The 20,948-nt window shown below is 43.1% G+C and overlaps 1 protein-coding gene across 1 annotated transcript in view; it reads left to right on the forward strand.

Moving 5' to 3' along the window:
- Positions 1 to 20,948, forward strand: part of nek7 (NIMA-related kinase 7) — a 63,353-nt gene that overhangs the window by 28,704 nt on the left and 13,701 nt on the right. The window contains exons 3-7 of the mRNA XM_080886931.1: positions 4,552 to 4,692; positions 5,353 to 5,415; positions 9,115 to 9,225; positions 16,519 to 16,627; positions 17,709 to 17,816. Of these exons, the coding sequence (XP_080743057.1) occupies positions 4,552 to 4,692; positions 5,353 to 5,415; positions 9,115 to 9,225; positions 16,519 to 16,627; positions 17,709 to 17,816 (532 nt within the window). The remainder of the gene's footprint in view (positions 1 to 4,551; positions 4,693 to 5,352; positions 5,416 to 9,114; positions 9,226 to 16,518; positions 16,628 to 17,708; positions 17,817 to 20,948) is intronic.

The following is a 20,948-nucleotide window of genomic DNA, read 5'->3' on the forward strand; positions in this document are numbered from 1 at the left end:
TTCAACATTAAATTGTAATAATCGTATTTTTGACCACATGGAAGGAAAATGCTGAACATTTTATTAATGCTTGCAGCTTGCAAGCAGCATTTATAAGTGCATGTAAATCCATGACACACTTCCTAATTCAAAGAGTGCCTGCATGGAAATTACAGTACAGTAGTCCTAAGACAGCATTATATCCAGCGGCACACAATAAGTCAAGTGTAAACAGAAAAGTAGTTTTACCTGGAAATTTGACATAGAAATGTAACTTTTCAACACTTTATCATTTTAGTTTACTCGATGGTGTGTTAGCCCAAAGCGGCTAAACAAGTTTGTCGTTTCCATGTTGAGCAAGAACAATTTTCTTGCATATTTTGCAAAGTGCTCTGCTTTTCAGGAGGCAGTTGAAGGAGCTTTCTTTCTAAGCACTAAATTGTCACCGGAGGCTTTTGCTCTCAGACATGCCTGGGCCTGAGCCGTTGCTGCCACGTTGTGTAGTGAGGTTTTTATTTGTACAACTTTACAGTATTATTGCAGCTCCGGTCACATACCAATGTTTCATTGACATAATATTGGTCAGTTTTTTAGATTGAGTGTTAACAGTAAGAGAGGGATGGAGATAAATTCATTTCCCACTTCCAGTGTAAACCCGCCTCGACGTTTCAGGTAAACGGGTGAAATTTCATAAACACGTAACCTGATCGTCAATGCTTTTTAAAATGATTTCCTTTCAACGTGAACTAATATGTGTAAAAAGAATAATGGGGACAGGTTTTTTTTTAATGTGGTACTTATATTAACTTAGCAGTTGCACCATTTGCATTAGAAAAACAAAAATGGACAGTGCTCGGGCGCGGTCGGGGCTCGGTTCAGTCGACCGGTCTCGGCATTCTCTGGCAGATGTTGCACACAAACGCATAAATATAAATGCGAGCCCTGATTAACAACCACGTTTGTGTTTGAGGTCATGATATTTGTCCGTCACATGAACAGTCATATTTAGATCCGTCCAAAATCCTCCTCTCCCGTTTTTGGCCAGACCGTGACCTCTGCGTCACTCAGGGACGTTCCTCTGTGACTTCCTTTGTAGGTGTGTGTGGCCTTGTCTTTCAGCTGGGAGCTCCTGATTGTGTGACACCCATGTGCGGCAGATGAGACGGCCTGTCAGTCAGCTGTGGCCCGGCTGCCCTTTGAAGGCCAGGCCAGGGGGCGAAGAGGTGCCGCAAATGGCCTGTGAAGTTTACATACACTGCCCACTGCTAAACAGATTAGCTCTAATGAAGTGTCTAATGTCGGGGGCACTGGCTGACATAATCCTGCCTGGCAGCCCGGCCCCTTGGCTGCCAGAAAAGCCGCCCTCCCTCCAGCCCTCTCTTCCGCCCTCGCATGGCCTCTGCTGCCACCCAGGGCGACTCCACACGGGGAGGTGCCCACTGTTAATCACGCTGGACAGTGTGCGATCTGACATGCAAATGTAGGTCATTGCATATGTAAATGTGTGATTACGAGGCTGGCATGCCAGGACACATTAGCAAGACTGTGCTCTCAGCAGGCGGTTGTCACAGCGCTTTAGAGGCTCATGCTAACATTTGTCAAGCTACCACGCAGCGAATGAAAGCAATGCCCTCTTGTCCTCCCAGCTCCATCCTTTGCTCTCTCTCCCTCTCTGTCCATCCCACTGCAACTTTGCATCAGTGCTTCTGTCACATTATGCAAAATCATCTCCCAATATGGTTGCATATTCAGCGCAACACACCTTGGAGATAATAATGAGTATGTATAGGTTTAATTTAACTAACTCTCCATAAAATGTATGGATATAGATCTTTCAGTCAGATGTCAGTGTTTTCCGTGTTGTCGTAGTGAATCCTCGTAGTCCCCCCTTTAGACGTACGGTTGTGTTGAAGGGTTTGTTGTGGATTGTGGAAGAGTGCATCATCTGTGAGTCCTGACAGCTCGGGATGACGGCGGTGTCATGCTGAAAAATGCACACACCTCAGCGGTGTTAATTGGGCAGGGCATTTGATTGGCTCGCGCCTCTTCCTTTGGCTGTCAGCTGCGGAAAAACATTGAAACGCATGAATCGGTGCCCCCCCCCCCCCCCCCCCCCCCCAAAAAAAAATTAAAAAAAATAAATCATCCATTCTAGTGTTAACAATCCAGTTTGATATTGTGCTTCTCATCATTGTCTGAATTTCATGCCTTTTTATTCTTATTTTACTTGTTTTTTTGCAGAAATGATTTTTGGCCTTTGAATAAAATATTTCAGGTCATTTCTTTCTGATATATTCGTTGGCTTTAAGTGTTTTTTACTTTAACGATACCTCGTGCCTCTCTCAGGTCAGCTGCATCGTGTATGTTTTTCAGTGGGTGCCCACTGTAACTTTGTGTAGAGCGAACAGCTGTAATGACACACCCTTCCTGTGTGTTTTAGCACCCAGCAGATTCATTTTTGACCCTCTCCACCTTTTTATTTCCCTCCCCTCGGTCCTAGGTCACTCGCCCCCTGAGCTGCTCCCACAGCAGCGCTGGTGACATGCAGCATTCTGATATCTGTCACCTTGTGTTTGTTCCTGCTGACGCCTTTTACAAGTTTACCAAAAGGCTGGAAAGGTCACACAGCACGCTATGTGTATTATTCACACATTATATCCAAGGGGCTCATTCTGGTTTATTTTTGAGTGTTTTTAATTGCGGAGGTGAGTGACTCAGTAGGTACAATCACTCACGCAGTGAGGAGAGGTGTGGAGTACTTTGTTCTGTGGCCCAGTGCCAGACTGTCAGTGATGGGACTCGACAGATGAAGGGAGAGGATTTCACGGGTGCTGTTTGATCAAACACACAAACAGAAAAAACACTTGGATTAAATAATATGAAGCCTATATTTACGTGACTATTTTCCCGTCCTCATTGGAAAATAGTCAACTCACCTTTGCTCTGCTCTGTTTTTGCTACAGAACAGCGTGTTAGCCTCCCTGGATGTTGCAAGGTGTAAGTGCACGGTCTAATACAATATCATGTTACTGTAGTAATAAAGCATTACATTTGGCATACACGACATTAGGGCTGCCACGATTACGTCGACTATCAAAATCGTCGACGACTGATTTAATAGTCGACGCGTCGTTTGGAGCTTTGTAAGATCCCAAAAGACGCAGGAATAAGTAGCAGGATTTAAGAGTGTAATAACGGACTGAAACAGAAGATGGCAGCACTGCATGTACAAGGATGCCAGCTGCCGTTAAACCCAGAAGAAGAAGAAGCTGTGTCCCAGAATTCATAGCGCAGCCCAGCGCAGTTTCCAACAATGGCGGCAGCTAGTTAGTTCTAATATTACTCTTATTATTCTTTCTGGGTCACAAAATAAACATTTAACATATTTTCAGGCGAGAATGTAGCTGTGTAAACCTCAAATATCTGCTCAGTTTATCAAGACACCACATATTTTCAAAAGCGCTCCGACGTTTTCGGAGACGTCTGTTACCCACTAGCTCGATAGCTAGGCGGGGGCAAGGTCACTAGAGCCGTGAGAACACCGGACTCCCGCCGTCTTTCGCTACTCAGGTTAAACATGATATATGAGTCACTTAGATAACTTTAAAATGTTATTGTTTGGCTTTTTTTAGTATTTTATTTGTTCCTGAGTAAATCCGTTTGGCTGAGATTAAAGTTATAGTTTTTACACAGCTGAATAAACATCAAGCAGACAGCTGATTATCAGAAGTGTGAGATGCTGTTATATTTTAGATAGCAAGGAGTTTATTAAACTTCACCGAAACAATCTGCAAATTTCATTAAAATGTAATAAACTATCATCTTGTCTTTATTTTTAGTTAGCACAGACCTTACACACTTAAAGCTGTAAGCTAATGATAGTTATATAAAAGCAGATGCTGCTGGTGCAATAAGCTGTAGTTTTACGTCCAATGGATGATGATCTGATTAGTCGACTAATCGCAAAAATAATCGGTGACTAGTCGACTATCAAAATAATCGTTTGTGGCAGCCCTACATGACATGATACCGTTTTGCTACCTTCAAAAAGTTGAATGATCGTGTCACACAGTGGAAATATAATCATTCCTGCCGGCAGGGTTTTTAGCGGGTTGCAAACACTATTTTTATTGTATACGGGGATTTTAGCTTGTATTTGGGGTTCTGACTGTGTTTTATCCTGAAAATAAATGGTGTGTTTGAAGCCAGCTAAGTTTCTGTGCTCTGAGCGCTGACCCACTCACTCCCCTTTCTGCTTGTATGTATACAGACGTGGTGGTGAAGATTTAGGTCCACCAGTTTAGCAGCTACAATCATCCTTGAAGACCTTTATGAGCATCTTTGGCAGCGTCTAACCCACATCCTCCAGCCCTCGTCTTTTTTATCTTTCAGTAATGCACAGATGGTTTCACCTCAGTGACAAACTAGTGGCAACAGCAAAAATCCTGCAAATACTTAGTTTTTTTATTTGTTTTTCTCTTACACAGAGAAAGAGAGAGTGTGTGTGCACGTGTTCATGGACTGATATCATGCGTGAATAGTTACTAGTTGTATTTTTCCTGTTTCCTGCAGAAACCGTTGCAGCCAGATATGGGCCATAATTCACTGGCTAACTTCCAGATTGAGAAGAAGATTGGACGCGGCCAGTTCAGCGAGGTGTACCGAGCGAGGTATCTGCTGGACAACACGTCTATGGCCCTGAAGAAAATTCAGGTGAGGAGCGTAAAAGCAGCGACACATTTAGCCCGAGTTAAATCTGTCACGAGGTCAATGCTAATATATTCACACCAGCGGGTGTTTCGGTCCTTGAAGTTCACCTGAGCCATACACGGAGCATTTACAGTAGTAGAAGCTCACATATAAATACTGCTGCTGTTTCTGGACAAACACAGCTGGGTCACACTCGCTGAGTTCGACTTGTCACTATGTAGAGAAATTTAAGAGAATGTAATTGTGAATGTGTTAGTGCCGCCAGAGCGGTCAGCATATTCAACAAAGTCACATTTGTGAGGTATTTGCCTGTGAAGTGCAGTTTGACTCACAGTGTGACTCTGCACTTGTGTGTATCTGCACTGGCAGTATCTGTGGTATTCACTGCCTTCTACACTCGCACACATTGATAAGAGGACACGTTATGTACACACACACACACACACACCTCAGATATACGGGCTTGTTACTCAGATATGAAACACCTGTAGACACTCCAGCGCCACCCTCTAGATAACAGTAACCGTGTTCTCTGTTTAGTGTTTTTTTTTTCCACCCTTAGTTTTCTACATCTCTCCATCTTACATTTTTTGAATATGTCATAACACCTCCTCTCTGTCCTCTCTCACCCTCTCTCTCTCTCCCCTTTTGATCTCTTGATAGATATTCGACTTGATGGATGCCAAAGCTCGGCAAGATTGCATCAAAGAGATAGATCTCCTTAAGGTAAAGAACCAGAGAAGAGGGAGACGGCGCCATGCGCTGCGCTCTGTTCTCTTAAGGTGCCTCAGCTGAGACCTTCTACCACATGAAAACAATTGATCTGCACCAGACGGCGTGGATCTGCGTGCTGTGTGTGCGTGCGTTTCCTCGGATTGTTACAAATACAGTGGGGTGTTGGAGCATTTGTGCACACGAGTGAGAATGTGAATAAGTGTGTGTGTATTGCTTTCTCCTTGAGTGTGTGTGTGTGCAGAGGTACAGCAGTGTTAAATCCCCCCAGGCACACATCGGCTCCTTTTTAATGCCAAAACTATTGTGTTTTTTTGTGTTGTTGTTTTTTAACAATCTTTTTGTAATGTTTAAAACCAGCCAACAGTGCATCAGCATGGAGATGTAGCAGCGTCTCTCATGTGTCTCCTCACTTTGCTTAATTTAGCTTTACTGTTTTTTCTTTGTGCAATGAAGTTTTTGTGCTTATTAAACCACCTTTAACATGTGTCAGCCAGGCTGCTCTTAAGCACTAATGAACAAACTAACGACAGCTCCGATGTCTTTCCTGTCTGAGAGATCCTAGATGTGTGTCAGAGCCCTGCCTGTGTTATCTGACTGTGTGTGTGTGTGTGTGTGTGTGTGTGTGTGCGCGTGCGTGCGTGCGTGCGTGTGTGCGTGTGTGTGTGTGTGTGCAGTTCTGGCAGCCCTATCTGTAGCTTTCCTTCACGGACGCGTGTGCACTGCAGGCAGTTTGGGCTCATATGTACGCTCAGACGTACACATTAGACAGAAACACAAAACACAACCAATTAGTTTGTGCCACTCAGACTTCATTGGAGCTCCCGGGGCTTTTTGGGCCAATCAAAGACAACGATACTCTGATGCAGGCGAGACCAGGCTGTAATCTGAGTAGCAGACTGTTGAGTCGATGGCAGAAGACAGCAGGGTTTTCCTGTTTGTAGTTCTGACCTCCTAAAGGGGGTTAGGACAGAGTCAAATGTTACACTGACCCCAGTGACCGTGTCTCTCATTTCCTGTATGCAACGCCTACATTTCTGCATTTCTTCCCTTTAATCGTCTTTGAATCTATAGAATTTATTTCTCCTGTCTCGGCTGCTTTTGCTTTTTTTGATTTTGCATTTTCTCCTTCACTGCCTTGTTTCCTTCATCCATTTTCTTTCCTTCTTTTTATCCTACGAGCTGATTCTTGGTAAACATGGAGCTGTGCCTGGCCCCGGCTGCCCAGCCAGCCTGATAATAAAGGACTGAGTGAGAGAGAGAGTCCTTCTCCCTTATCCTCCACTAGACAGGCCAACAGGAGACAGAGCCAAATCAGAATAATGAGAGGCACACTGGCATGGTTCGACTGGAGTGACGCACAGTCACCCATGATCACACACACACACACACACACACACACACACACACACACACACACACACACACACACACACACACACACACACACACACACACGCGCTCTGTTGAGACCTTTCAACAGTATGTCTGTTTGTTTGTTTGTCTGTCTGTGTTTGTGTCTGCTCATTCATCTGTTATTTCTTGCTGTGGCATGATGACTTCAACTCGAGAATCTCACTTCTCCTTCTGTCCTTTTGTCTAAATTTTTCCTGATGGGAATGTTGGTTGTAGGAAGAGCCAGCGCTCTGCCGCTCTGATGATTTCACCATTCTTGAAATCTAAGAACGGCGTATTCCTCTTACTTACGGTTACTGTCTTGGGTCGTATTCTGATTAATTATCTTCCCTAATGAGCAGTGAAAGGCTGTTATGACGTCAGGTTTTTTCCTGTGTTTTGTTTGATATCTATCAGATTGTACTGTTGGTGGACAGTTCAGTGGAGAACATGTTATCAAACCTCACGTTTAATTCTCTACCGTGTCGTGATCCAATAAGGCAAAGGCAGCGGAAGCTCTTGTGCTATACGGTGCCATATTTGAACAATATGCCCGGGTCCATGTTTTGTTAATAAAACGAGCTACAGCTTTAAAATCAGTTTTATCTTGTTCTCTGTACGAGCAATAATATATTCTTTAAACATTAATATGTACTTTAAATGTGTTTCATTATGTGCGTTTAATCCATCCTTCTTCTAACAAGTTAAAGTGGATGATTTTTACATTCGGTGAAGTGGAAAACACGTTAGTGGAACGCAAACGATTCCTTTCTGCCGGAGAGGCCGAGTAAACGCCGATTCACATCTAAACGAACCGTTTCCATTCCTACCAGCTGCTTTCCTGTTGGCATCTAATTTCATTTATAATTACGCTGTTACTTAATTTGCTAGCATGCTTAATTTTGTGCCATCACGTTACATTAGTCAGTGTCTCGTTCTTCTTTGGAGCACATCACCAGCTCAACAAATATCTCACATCGAGTCGTGCATGATTAAGTAATTACACACACCGGTGGGTCTCAGCCAGCATGTGTAATTACATAATCATGCGAGACTCTATGCGATATTTCCCAACGAATGGCTGTTGTATTGCAGTAAGGTCCCATCCATCATTTACATAAACATCTGCATGCGAACATATCTGTATCCTTCGCCTGGGGTTGAAGTTGTGGGAGATGAGCGGGGCGAGGAGGGGAGGGAGAACTTGTCATCGCTCCTCGGCTGTGCTACAGCGTGGAGCCGTGCAGAACTGCCACTCCGAGCCAAAAATACATCTGGCGAGAGAGGACGAGGGAGGGAGAAGGAAAGATGGAGACATGAGGAAGGGAACGGGAGAACAAATGAGAGAGGGGAATGTGGAAGGATGCAGAGATGGAGTGGAGAGTATAGCGTACTGTACTGTACTGTGCTCCTCTCAGCATCATCCAGAGCATGAACATTTCTTTAATCACAGCACAGAAAGCAGAGCGGAGGACGCGTGTCACACCACTCCGTCTGCTCGCATCACCGCCGCGACTCTTCGCACAGCACCGCCGCTTCCCTTTCCCTCCCCCTCTGCTCCAACTCGGCTCACCGTACCGCTCTCCTGTTCTTTCTTCCTTCCTCACCTTTGTTCTCATTCCCTAGCTCTTCACCTTGCCCTGTCTCCATCATCCGCCTTGCTTGTCTGTGTCACTGTGTCATTTGCTCGTTCCTCTTCACTGCTCCTCCCCCCTCCCCCCTTTCCCTCTTCTTGCTCTGGATGGATTGAAACTTTTTGTTTACTACAAGGAATGCTGTTCCTGCCTTATTGACCAACCAACAGGAAGGAATCTCAGCTGCAGCAGAGGCTGGGATGCTTGTTTTTCTGACTGCCAGCCGTGTCAGCCTGTCAGGCGTGTGTGTGTGTGTGTGTGTGTGTGTGTGTGTGTGTGTGTGTGTGTGTGTGTGTGTGTGTGTGTGTGTGTGTGTGTGTGTGTCACTCACACATGAGTTGTTGTCATCAGAGACAGGAGGCTGTTGTGACATGTCAGCCAGCTTTGTCACACTTGGGGACTAAAGCTTCTCATTAGGTCCACATGTATGAATCCCATGTACGGTTTAAACAGTCTTGTTTTAATTGGTGGTCAAAGTTCATGACACAAACCTGTGTTTGTTACGGTCAGGCTCATTTTATATAAATGGTGCAATAAGTTTGCAAGACGCCTGAGGAATGTGACCATGTCGGTTCTTAATGTGACAAGTGTCACCAGCAAGTCTTATTTTTGCTTTTTATGCTTCCTGAATGACACGTCTGTCTTTTTCTTTTCCCCCTGTCAGCAATTGAACCATCCCAATGTGATAAAATACCACGCGTCTTTTATTGAGGACAATGAGCTGAACATAGTACTGGAGCTAGCAGATGCTGGAGACCTCTCTCGTATGATCAAGGTAAGAAAGTCTTTACAGCAGCTGCACGTCTAAGACAGCAGGAAGAACAGCTGATTTGCGAAATATATTGAACATTCAGCCCAGGAGCTGTTAAGGACACAGGCAGTGTGGTTCTTCAGATGCAGCAAAAATCCTGTAGTTTTATTTTCTCAGGAGGGAGTGATGGTGCCAGCGCTGATTGTTTGTAGTTTTTTGGTTTTAAACGACTTTACTCGACCCGAGTCACAAATACAGCATCGACTCTTCACAGCGGTTTTTATAATTAGGAGCGGTTTCACCTTAAAGGTACAGTAATAGGATATTGTACTTTTAAATATACACTGATTAGTGTTTAGTTATATCTTCCAATAACTATTTGTGTTCTTATAAAATTAAAAAATACTGTATTTTTCGGCCCATAAGGCGCACCAGATTATAAAGCACATTAAGCGAAACAAGCGTTAGCGTTCATCCTCCAGCTTCACTGTGTTTATGCTATGCTAACATAGCTGCGTCGCTAGCCATAGCACATCATTATATAGCAGCTAGCCTAACTTCAGTAACCCTACAAACGTCACTGCTGTTTAGTTTCCTGTCTTCATTTATGTTGGAAGTGATAGCAGAGCTGTATGTTTGAATTTTTCAGAAATCTCTCAGTCAGAACATGCTATATCATGTTTAGGTGGAAGCTAGCGAGCTAACTTCCTGCTAACTTCTAACTCTGTTAAATTTAATAAATTCTGTTTTCATGGATGCCTGGATGTTAAACTTAATACACCTGGTAAAGCAGCAATGCTGATCATTTTATTAAAGATGAAAGAATTTAGACAGTTTTTAACTCTCAGTGATGCTGCAGTGTTCGTTTGACTTTGGGACCTGAACCAGACGGAGTTTAGGACCCAGATGACTCCGCGAGGCTCCTGACTACGGTAGCCATAATGCTCCGACAATCCATCAGGCGCTGCGGCTTCGTAGCTTAGCAAAGTCGTACTAAAACATTTTTGAGAAATGAAAAACTGAGCGTTTTCAGAGTTTTACAGCCTCCTTCAGACTGTAGATGTGTTGAGGTGGACTACAGATGCACACAGCAGGAGCAGATCCACTGCAGACATGTTCTCAGTGTTGTGTTCGTACTCTGGGTTAGGCTACAGTGCAGAGAATGACTTCAGAGATACACAACTGATCGCACAGTGTGAAGTCTGGTCAGGATGAATAATACCTGGTCACAATAATAGCCGGTCAAACATGGCATCGTTTGGTGTCAGAAGGAATTACCGGCAAAGAGGCAAATAAGTGCTGACTATGCGTTATAATTACAAGATTAGCAAACGTTTTATTTGACAGAAGGAATGAAGCCAGGAAGTCTGTGGTCTCCTGTCGTTACAGGATTTGGACTTGCTGGACATTGAGTCAATGTGAATCATCCATTCCTTTCTGAAACTAAACACTAGCTAGCACTGGGCCTCCCACAGCCTCCTTTTATCTCAGCACCACATGTTGGTGTTTGCCACAGCTGTGAAATAGACATGGTTAAAAAAACAAGCGATGATTATTGGTCATAAAGGCCAAGTGAGTGCGGTTTGTAACAGGATACTGCATCAGACGTTTAGAAGAAGTTGTGTTTTAGTTATGTTTTAATGAGTTTTAATGTCATTAACATTAAAATCTGCGTACAGGGTCAAGAGGCTTTAGTTCTGAGTTCAGGAAACCAAAGAAAAATTCATTATCAAATTTCCAAGTCAATTCAAGTTGAATTTCAATTCATGAAAAAGTTCAAATTAGGGTTCAAAATTGTGGAGAAACCTGTGTTTTCTGAAACACTGGCTGAAGGTCACCTTCATTGTCTCTGCATCTCACGTTCGAGCCAACAGACTCTGGAAGGAAGCTAACGCCAAGCAGCGTTCACAGTGACTTTAAGTTGACATAGCAGGACATTGAACAGTGTGTTGTGGTTGACTAACCTGTCAGCCTGTAACGTACGAAGTGGTTTAACTTGCAGTCGAGAGAAAGAGCGTCAAAAAAACAAGAAACGAGGTGAAGCCAGAAAAAGGCAAAAAGTTCACGGTGAACTGTTCCTCGACTGACCACAGGAGGCTCCTGAAGCAGGTTGCTGGTTACAACATAGAAATATGGCAGAAACACATTTTTATAGCCTCATACAAGGAAAAAAAACACTCTGTGGATGCATCTTCCTCGCCACGTTTGGAGCCTCGGTTAATCACCAGGCTCTTTGTTCCATGTCTAAAAAGTCAACACAGCAGCACCAACAATCGAACACTGAGGCCTCAAAACAGGGACTTCACAAACTAGTGTCGTAGTTGCCACACATGGAATGAATCATTGGTTTTAATGTAAATGTAATGATAAAAAATATTCTATACACAAATGTTTTTGTTGTTGTTGTTGTTTACTACACCACTACGATTTTTATGCCATGTGACCCCTCCTGTCAGTCCTCCTGGATGGAGACAAATACCGGATGGATTTGTCTCCATCTGGGCTCAAACCAGGGTTTTGGTGTACAAACCAGTACACTATGGAAACACTCACTTTGTTAAGTGTTTACACGTCCGAGAACAAATGTCTGATTTATTTATTTATCTTTTTCATTTGCAGTTCAATTCAGTTTATTTGAGGTTTTATGCATTTTTGCATCAGTACCTGAACGACTGTACTCTTCACAAGCGCTGACCAATAAGCTAAATGCAGAGTGAAATTCAGATCAAATGTGTAATAGCCAGTGTTGGGTAAGTTACTTTAAAATAGTAACTTAGTTACATTACTAGTTACTTCCATCAAAAGTAACTCAGTTGCTTCAAGTTACTCGTTACTTTCAAAGTAACTAGCTAGTAGGGAAAGTAACTTTGGTTTTACTCAGAATTCTCTTGTTAATGTGTTGCTTCCATAACTTTGCCAGTCTTCTAGCTTGCTTACTTGCCACAGTGCACTGTGCCACCTACCAATAGAAAGGAAAAGATAATGTGCATATTTCCATGAGAGAAATCCCACGCCTGGACCGTCATTGACTGCCGCCATGATTCTAGCCTACGTCACAGCGTCATGTGCGCCTTTTACATCCAACACAAAAACTGCAGTCGTGGTGCTTTCGATTGTACTCAGAACTCAGAAATTCTGCCTTCTGAATAGGAAGATGTAGGTAACACCAGACTGCAGATGAGCTGCATACATGGCTGGACTGGGACAAATAAATCGTCCCGGGCATTTTGACTGACCGGCACACCATTATAGGAAAACTCATAAAGCCTTTGAATGAAAATAAACGCTGTTGTGACAGTGATGTTCACTGTTCTGATGGTATATATGCATCAATCTATCAATCGTTTGTTGTAAGATTCAGATAATTATTTTTTAAAAACGAGACATTTTAAATGAGAATAACAAAATATTTCTTTGTGCCCCCCTCTCCCTGTTAATGCCCTACCTGCCCCCCTGGCAACACTTTGCTAGACCCGCCCCTGCACAGTTACCAGCTGTCAGCTACTTAGAAAAGGATCCTGGTGTTATTTGTCTCTCAGAAACAGTTCATAACTTCAACTCATCCATGTCACCTAAAAGGTAAACCTGTTTCTCCATCACAGCTCTGATGATCCAGTAAGGACATCTCCTGGTTTCATCTTCATGTTTCCCTCTCACCACATATCCAAACCGACATCATGACCAGCAGCTTTACAGCTGTGGCTCCAGCAAACATCAGCTGATACTAGAAATTAATATTAAATAAATTCTAACAACAGCTGATCAAGCTTAAACGTGCTGCTGTTGTTTAGCGCGACATCCGCTGGTTTCCTCTTTCTGGCGCAAAGTGGGCGATAAATAAACAAGAGAGACGATCAGCTGATCATTGATCAGTTTCATGATTGAAGCAGAAATGGGAGAGGGAGGGGGGAGAATGAAAGGAGAAGAGGCAGCTGTGCAGCAAAGACAGAATAACTCCAGCTTTGTGCCTTTTTCATTGTAGCTGAATTACGGGACAAACTGTTCCTTTTCACTTCAATAAGAAACGCGTAATATTTCTCTGAATACCAGACGGGACGGTTGGCAACTCTAATAACTTATGAACAAAATAAAGTTCAACATCAGTAACATCATAGCACCACCCAGCTGTATAGAAACTCCGTCATGCTAGCTAGCACGCAGTACGGAAAAAGTCAGAATAACGAAAATAAACTCCACCTAAACTTGGTTTATATCTGACCCAGAGAGACTGCAGGTCATAACTTCTTACCTGAAGTTCAGTTCACACTTGGACCGGCGGCCGCCTCGGGTCTCTCCTCCTGCCTCCCCTTTCTCTCATCCACCTGCTGGCTTCCACCACTTGCTAATGTTACTGAATCTGTGGAAGCTCCGCGATGCCACCACACGAAGTAACGAGTAACGACCCTATCTAAATCCCAGTAACGACTAACGCGTTCCTGGTTTTGGCATAATAACTAGTTACCGTGCTCGTTACCACAATAATAACGTAGTTACTGTAACGCGTTACTTAATAACGCGTTAGTCCCAACACTGGTAATAGCATTAAGCACATACTGTGTTGCTTTGATCCTGTTAGCTTTCTCTGCGCAGGAACTGAACAGGATTGTTCAGAAGTAGCAGTGATTATATCCCAGGCTCACCCTCGTCTTTGAGCTCGACCAAACCTCCCGTTATTATAAAAACCTGCCAGTATAGCAAATTAGTGGTGTGCATGTAAAAAGCCTGGTCTTCTCCCATGCATAAATGATGCTGCAGCGTTGTATCAGCACAGCTCGACAAGCTGTTTGCAGTCATGCTCAGCAGCTCCACATCCGCATAGTTCAACACAGCAAATTAGGAGAGGCGAACATTAGTGGTACAAGAGAGTGAACATGGCAGGCACAGCAGCACACACACAGATATATATCCGGTACACATACACTCGATACATATGGCGCACTGTGTAAGCAAACAGTATACGAGCATGCCACCAAATGTTCAGAGATGCACTTTACAGAGACGTAACACGGCAGTCTGCAGAGGTGAGACAACCAACCGCGGAGCGTCACCTCTATCTTAGCTAAGCTGCCGAGGACGCTGGGAGCTGTGTCACATCCTTATGGCTGCTGACAACACACGCTCACGTGTGCACGCCTCTTCTCTGCACCATTTGTCTTCTGCACCGCTCTAAATGATATGTTTTTGCAGTGTAACAGTGGCAGTCCAGAGGTGCGTGCCAGGGCTCAGTCGCCCCCCCCCCTGCGTGGCCATAATGTGAAGTAAACACATAAGTACAGTGTGCCATATGTAAAACAGACGCACCCCCCATGCATGAGTTTAACATTTTTTATTCTGTTTGATTTCTCGTCCTCCACGCTGCTCTCTCTCCCCCTCGCTTCTCTATTACTCTCTCTCTTTCTGACCATCTCAGAATTCAAATGAAATCAAATGGTCCTTGATTTGCATGCACTTACAGAATATTGCATGTGCAGTGTTTGCTGTTAAAGGCGTGGAGAAGAGCGCGCTGGTGGTGTCGGTGGGCGTCTATGTGCTCCCCCATTGACATCAAACGGTCCTCTGATATGGAAATGGGAGGGCAAAGGAAGAATGGCTCCTCACTGAGGCTTTGTTTGGATGTAGGCCAAGGTCTATCCCTCCCTCTCTCCTTCCATCCATCTCTATCCTTCCTTTCTTCCTAACCTTAATTTTCTGCATCTCTCACCCTCACCTGCATCGTTTCCTTTACTGGCTCCCATCGTTAGACTGTTTACACTCTCACATCTTTCATTTCCTCTTTTTTAAAATCTCTTTTTATATTCTGCAATAATTAACAGCCCGATCCTGTGACTTGCTTCTTCTTCACTGATGATCACATTCTTCTGTGTGGCAAAAACGCAGAAACGGTCGGGATGCACAGATTGCATAATGCAGCGATATCAAACATCAGACGTTTGGCTCGCTGAAATTGTTCATGTTGACTGATTTTAACATATCGACAAACAACATTGTTGTCACAGTGTCGGGGGCCTATTTTTAGTTGTAGCATGATTTCCACTTTATGTTTGCTAAATGTTTCAGATGAAATGTGATGAAGACGGGAACGACCTTAAAACTGCAGCTTGTTACTAAATAAAGAGCGCAGCCTTAAGCTAGGTGTAACTGTGTGAACAGAAAACGTTCGAGTAAATGTTTACAAACAGAAAATAAGGAAACAAAATATGTTTATTGATGATCATTTTAAGCATTGCTGTTGCTATTGGCCCTGAAGTTTAGAATTGTTTACAGTAACATTGTTTATAGTAACAATTTTAAAAGTAGCCACTTTTGTTACTATTTGTTCTCCCGGCATCATTAAATTTGGTCTGATTTGAAGCAGAGCAGCGACAGCCAGAGCCACGGGCCGATACAGTCAGTTTCCACTAGTATTACTCAATCATCATATACATCATACATGCACATTCCTGTTTCAATTACATATGTTATTAACCTTTGGTGGTGTGTGAGCAGTGCATCAGCGTTTCAGGCAGGTAACTTACTGGAGTGTTCCACTTTGAATTTTTCTAAATAATTTGTTCTAAATACTTAATTCTCGTGTGCATACAAGCCAGGCTTTTTTTTACACCCTGCAAATGGAGCCACCCCATAAAACTCTGATGTCAGCCATACTTTATGCATTTGGTTAGTCTGCACTGCTGTCTGAGGAGGAGCTCCTATCATCGGTTCTTATTTTCAGCCATCGTAGGTCAATAAGCTCTGTCATCACGAGGCCTTTTCTTGACAGGGACCAGTTTGATGAATGAGAACACTCGGCTCTCCGGAAATAAATAAATAAACCTTTTAAACTACTGGAGCCACCGTGCCACAGAAAGCTGCACCTAACAAAAGTGCTGCGTGCCAGATGGGAGCATTTTAGATGGTACCACAAATTTCTTCTGCCTGTCTCTGAGGATGCATGTGCTTTCTATTGTAGACCATAGAGAAAATGAGACGGAGCTCGGTTAAGCAAATGGACAGAGCTAGACGAGAGTCTGGGTCGCATTAGGAGCGGAGTCGCAGAGAACGGGAGCGATACTGTACAAAGACACACACTTGAAATTGTATTCTGTGCCACACGGGACTTTTTCCATTTATAATAAAAATGTTTTGTTTGTTCTTTCCTTCACTTGTATGTCATTTTTACTTTGATGTCCTGATTTTGTGTGTGTGTGTGTGTGTGTGTGTGTGTGTGTGTGTGTGTGTGTGTGTGTGTGTGTGTGTGTGTGTGTGTGTGTGTGTGTGTGTGTGTGTGTGTGTGTGTGTGTGTGTGTGTGTGTGTGTGTGTGTGTATTTACTTCACAGCACTTTAAGAAGCAGAGAAGGCTTATCCCAGAGAAAACAGTGTGGAAGTACTTTGTTCAGCTCTGCAGTGCGCTTGAACATATGCACTCTCGGAGAGTCATGCACAGAGGTATGCACACAACACACGCTCTTATTAACACAAACAATTAGAGGACTTTTTCATTCATTACAAGTCTTGGAAAATCCCTTAAATTTGTCGTTTATTTTAGTTTTTGGGATTCTGTGCTACCTTGAATATTTAAGATTACTTACAAATTTGTGTGCACTGATCTGCTCTCAGCACGGGAGTGACAAGAAATGGACTGGATTTAACTACGAGACCCAGTAGAGCTCGTATAAAATCTGATGTAATCCTGAGTGTATTATTACACAACATAAGGAAAAAGAACTTATGAGTAGTTTGGTGCACTGGCTGTCAGTAGGTTTCCCAGACGTGGACTAAGTCTAGTCCAAGACTAAAAGAAACATTCAGTGAAGACGTCCACTTAAAAACAGTTTATGGTCTATAACTGTTAGTAAGTTGGATCCACGTCTGGCAGCGCGAGCTGTTCAAGTATTTTTAGTAGCTCGCTAAACTGAAGTGAGAATGCTGAAAAATGTTGGAAAATGTTCAGTGTTTTTCTGTAAAGGTGCTTTTTAGTTCAAAGTCAATGTGCTTAAAGTGAATTTTCTTTAGTGTGAATGAGCGTGTTTCATAAGGCGGGGGCTTAAGTGTAGGTGTTAAACAATACATAGACCAGAGAACACAGTGTTTATGGGCACACGTGCTTTGAATAGGGCCCAGTCAAGTCGAGTCCTGGATTCACATGCATAGGCTACACACACACACACACACACACACACACACACACACGCACAGCTACAGGTGATGTACTTCCGTTTGGACTGACTTTGATTAGGGCTCAGGGACACTAATGAACCCTGAGCTCTGAGCTTTAATGACCACTTAGCAGAGACGGCCTATTCAAAAGCCGCTTACAGTTATACGGGAGTAGTAAATTTCAAAGCCCGACGTGGGTCACATTACCAAGGTGTTTGAAACTATGTTAATGTCCAAATGATATTTTCAATAATGGACTTTATGCTTCCAGTTCAGTCATGTTTATTTGGTAGAGACTAAAAGTAAAACTTTCCTGAATTAATATGAAGAAATTATCGTTTGCAAGCTGTCACTTTTCCTTCACTTTCAGACATCAAGCCAGCCAACGTATTCATCACAGCTACTGGAGTAGTTAAGCTAGGAGACTTGGGACTGGGGCGATTCTTCAGCTCTAAAACAACTGCTGCTCACTCGCTGGGTAAGTTATAGCACTCTGTACATATGTGGATACACCAACAACCCCCACTGCTCAGTAATCTCCCAGTGTTGGATGTGTTTCATTAGGCACGGGCAGCTCAGAGCCATGTGTCATGTAGTCATTCTGCCTGCGCCGTTCTGTGCCCGGCACCTCCGCTGGCCACTTAGCTGCTTCCTGTTACCTTGACCTTTAACCCTGACACAGATGAAAACTGAGGCTGGCGACACAGAGGTCCGATTGAGACTGCGCCGCTTTACAATCGCGGTTATTGTAGAGTTGATGGGTGTTTGTGTCACAGAGGAAATAAAACTGCGTTATTTTTGTTTCAGGAACTGTCATTGAAGCCGCCGCAGTAATTAGGTCTTTGTCCATTTGGTTAATTTTAAAATGTGACATATCATATAGCCACATGACTGCAGTCAGTGCAATAGTTTTTATTGTTAAGGAACAGCACGGTGTTGGGATGACCTGACGGCCAATAGTTTGGTTTTTAGCACAAAAAAGATTCTTTGCATTCAAGTTATTAGTTTTCTGCACTGTTTGGTGTTTTTAGTCCGTCTCCTCTTTGTGTGTAATAGACTTCATGAACAGATGCGTCACTATTTTAAATCTGGAACATGTCAACAGGAGAGAGGACAGCATTGTGCTGAGTGTGTTTAATAAAGTCTCTATTTTAGTATAGACACAGAGGCATGCTGGCAATCTTCCCCAAGTAAGAAAAAAATTCTCTTTTTTAGAATAATTATTGGTTAAAATTCATACAAAATTCCCATTTTTTGTTGTGGTGTTTAAACGCAGCATCTTAGCAACAGCACATACAAATAAGCGACGGCTGCTTATTTCATGCAAATGATTTTAGATACTTTATTGAGTGTTTTAGAAATATAGCCCAGAAACTGCACGTGTGTTCTTTGTTGTGCTTGTCCGTCCTTTTTCTGCATGTTCTGTATTAAAATGGTCAAGTGATGTGTTGCACTGCTTTAGTGAAATAGTCGAATGCCCAGAAAAATATAATAAAACGTGTTACTGATCATTGATGGGACTCGGGAACACTGGTTATAACTTGGCCTTTCTGCGGTACATGAAGGTGCTATCCAGTATCCCCTGGGCAATTTCAGATACTTCATAGATTGGAAAAAGTAGGAAAAAAGAAGAATTCCTTGGACAAATATAAGTACTGCCGTTCACACCGTCTCACTTCCCTATGTCAGACTGTTATTACCACAAACAGCGTGCTATTCTCAGCCTCGTACAGCAGCGGCTCAGCCTTTGAGAAAGTGTGAATCACATGATCAAGTCAACAGAAGCCCTATCAGCTGCAGTGCCTGCAGAGCGGGGTGAAAGCGCCTGTGATTGCTCATTAAACGCTGAGTCCACAGCGCCCTCTTTAGGCCGACAGAGGACAAGCAGAGGGGTCAACTTGAAAACCCCATTAATCTGATGCTATCAACATATTTCTTTAGATTTAAGTATGCAAATAATATTTTTATAATGTTTTTTTGTTAATTCTATAATATTATTAATTAAAGTTCATACAAAGTGCAGTAAACAACAAAACTAAATTAAATCAAACCTTGGCATAAATATATTTAGTTCCATCTCTCTAGGGCTGTCTCATGGTCTTCCATGAATTTGAATAAGCTTGTGAAGGATACATGTGAGATGTTTGAATGATTAATTGCACACATGCAGATATTTATGTATGATCTCGTTCTATAGAGGCGTGTAGCGTCTATAGGTTAGTGAGACCTGCCCACATTAAGGACTAGGAGCGTGTCGTGCTGTCTCCTCTCTTTCTTTGCCACCTCTCTGGCTATAGCTTTTCTCCATCCCTCCCTCTGGTGCTTTGACTTTAGTCAAATAAGGATGAAGGTGTAGGTGAAGGAGAGAGATGGAGAAGGTGCGAGGATACTAGAATCTGAGAGTAGAAGGGAACCAATACTGAAAGAGTGAAGTGAGAAAGAGAGGAGAAAGCAAAATGTCACAAAAGGAAAAAAGCATAAGAAATGAAGAAAGGGTGACAAAGAAACAGAAAAAGAAGTGTAGATGTCCCAGGTGTTAGAGAAGAGTGTGACAGAGTGACAGAAGAAGAGGAGAAAAAGGAAAGAAAAGTTAGTAGGAGCAGAGTAAGAGCAGAATATGACAAAAGTGACAGGAAAAATGGAGGAGAAGAAGGAACGCGAGAAAGAAGGATGGAAAGAAAAACTGTGAGGAAGAGGTGTGTGTGTCTGTGTGTGTGCGCGCAATCGCGTGGGTATGTAATGAGCCCAGCCACACAGCTGAACAGTAGAGCAGGGCGGTGGAGCTGAGATGGAGGTCCAGGCATACAGCCTGTCAGCTCCTAGGCTTTCAAGTCAGCTGCAGACCCCCCCCCCCCCCCCCCCACACACACACACACACACACACACATTTTCTCTTTACACTCTTGCCCACGCTGAGAGAGACAGTCTTTTTGTCTCATGTATGGATGTGTCTGTGCACACAGATGCACATTCATACGGTCTGAATTTATGCACACGCTCATGCAGAGGTAGATAATCATGCAGAAATTTGCAATGTGCGTGCACATTAATGTGCACAGTATCCAAACTTCCAGATATAATACCAACCAAAAAAATCAAATCAGTATTAAGAACACCGAGCTGCTGAGTTACTTAGATTTAAGGTGGATACTTGCATTTAAGCAAGAAAACGATTGAAAGAAAGAGCAGGACCGGGAAGAGGAAGTGAATAACTACTTATTACTGCCAATTGGCAGTAATATAATATACCTGTAATTAACACCTGTAATGAGAAAGGTGTTAACGATGAGTTCTGGGGGTGAACGAGGAAAAGGAAAAAACAGAAGGGGAGGATCGCATAGGTCGATGTTGGAAATGATTTTGGGATTTTACGCGTTCATATAAAGCCTTGGTTATGTTATAAAAGCGGGCATAAACACAGAGGCATAATATAAATGCAAAGAAAACCATAAAGGGTTCACTGGTGTGGGGTTGGTTCAGAATGGCTGCTAATGAGAAACGCAGCGATAGCTTTGGAGCGGCACACAGATTAGAGGAGGGTTACCCTGGTAATGTAAATGCTTTACTTAGCATTAATATGACAGTGTTACAAGCTACAGTGAGTGCAGTC

The sequence above is a fragment of the Rhamphochromis sp. 'chilingali' genome, assembly GCF_963969265.1.
Source record: "Rhamphochromis sp. 'chilingali' genome assembly, chromosome: 7".
NCBI classification, from domain to species: domain Eukaryota; kingdom Metazoa; phylum Chordata; class Actinopteri; order Cichliformes; family Cichlidae; genus Rhamphochromis; species Rhamphochromis sp. 'chilingali'.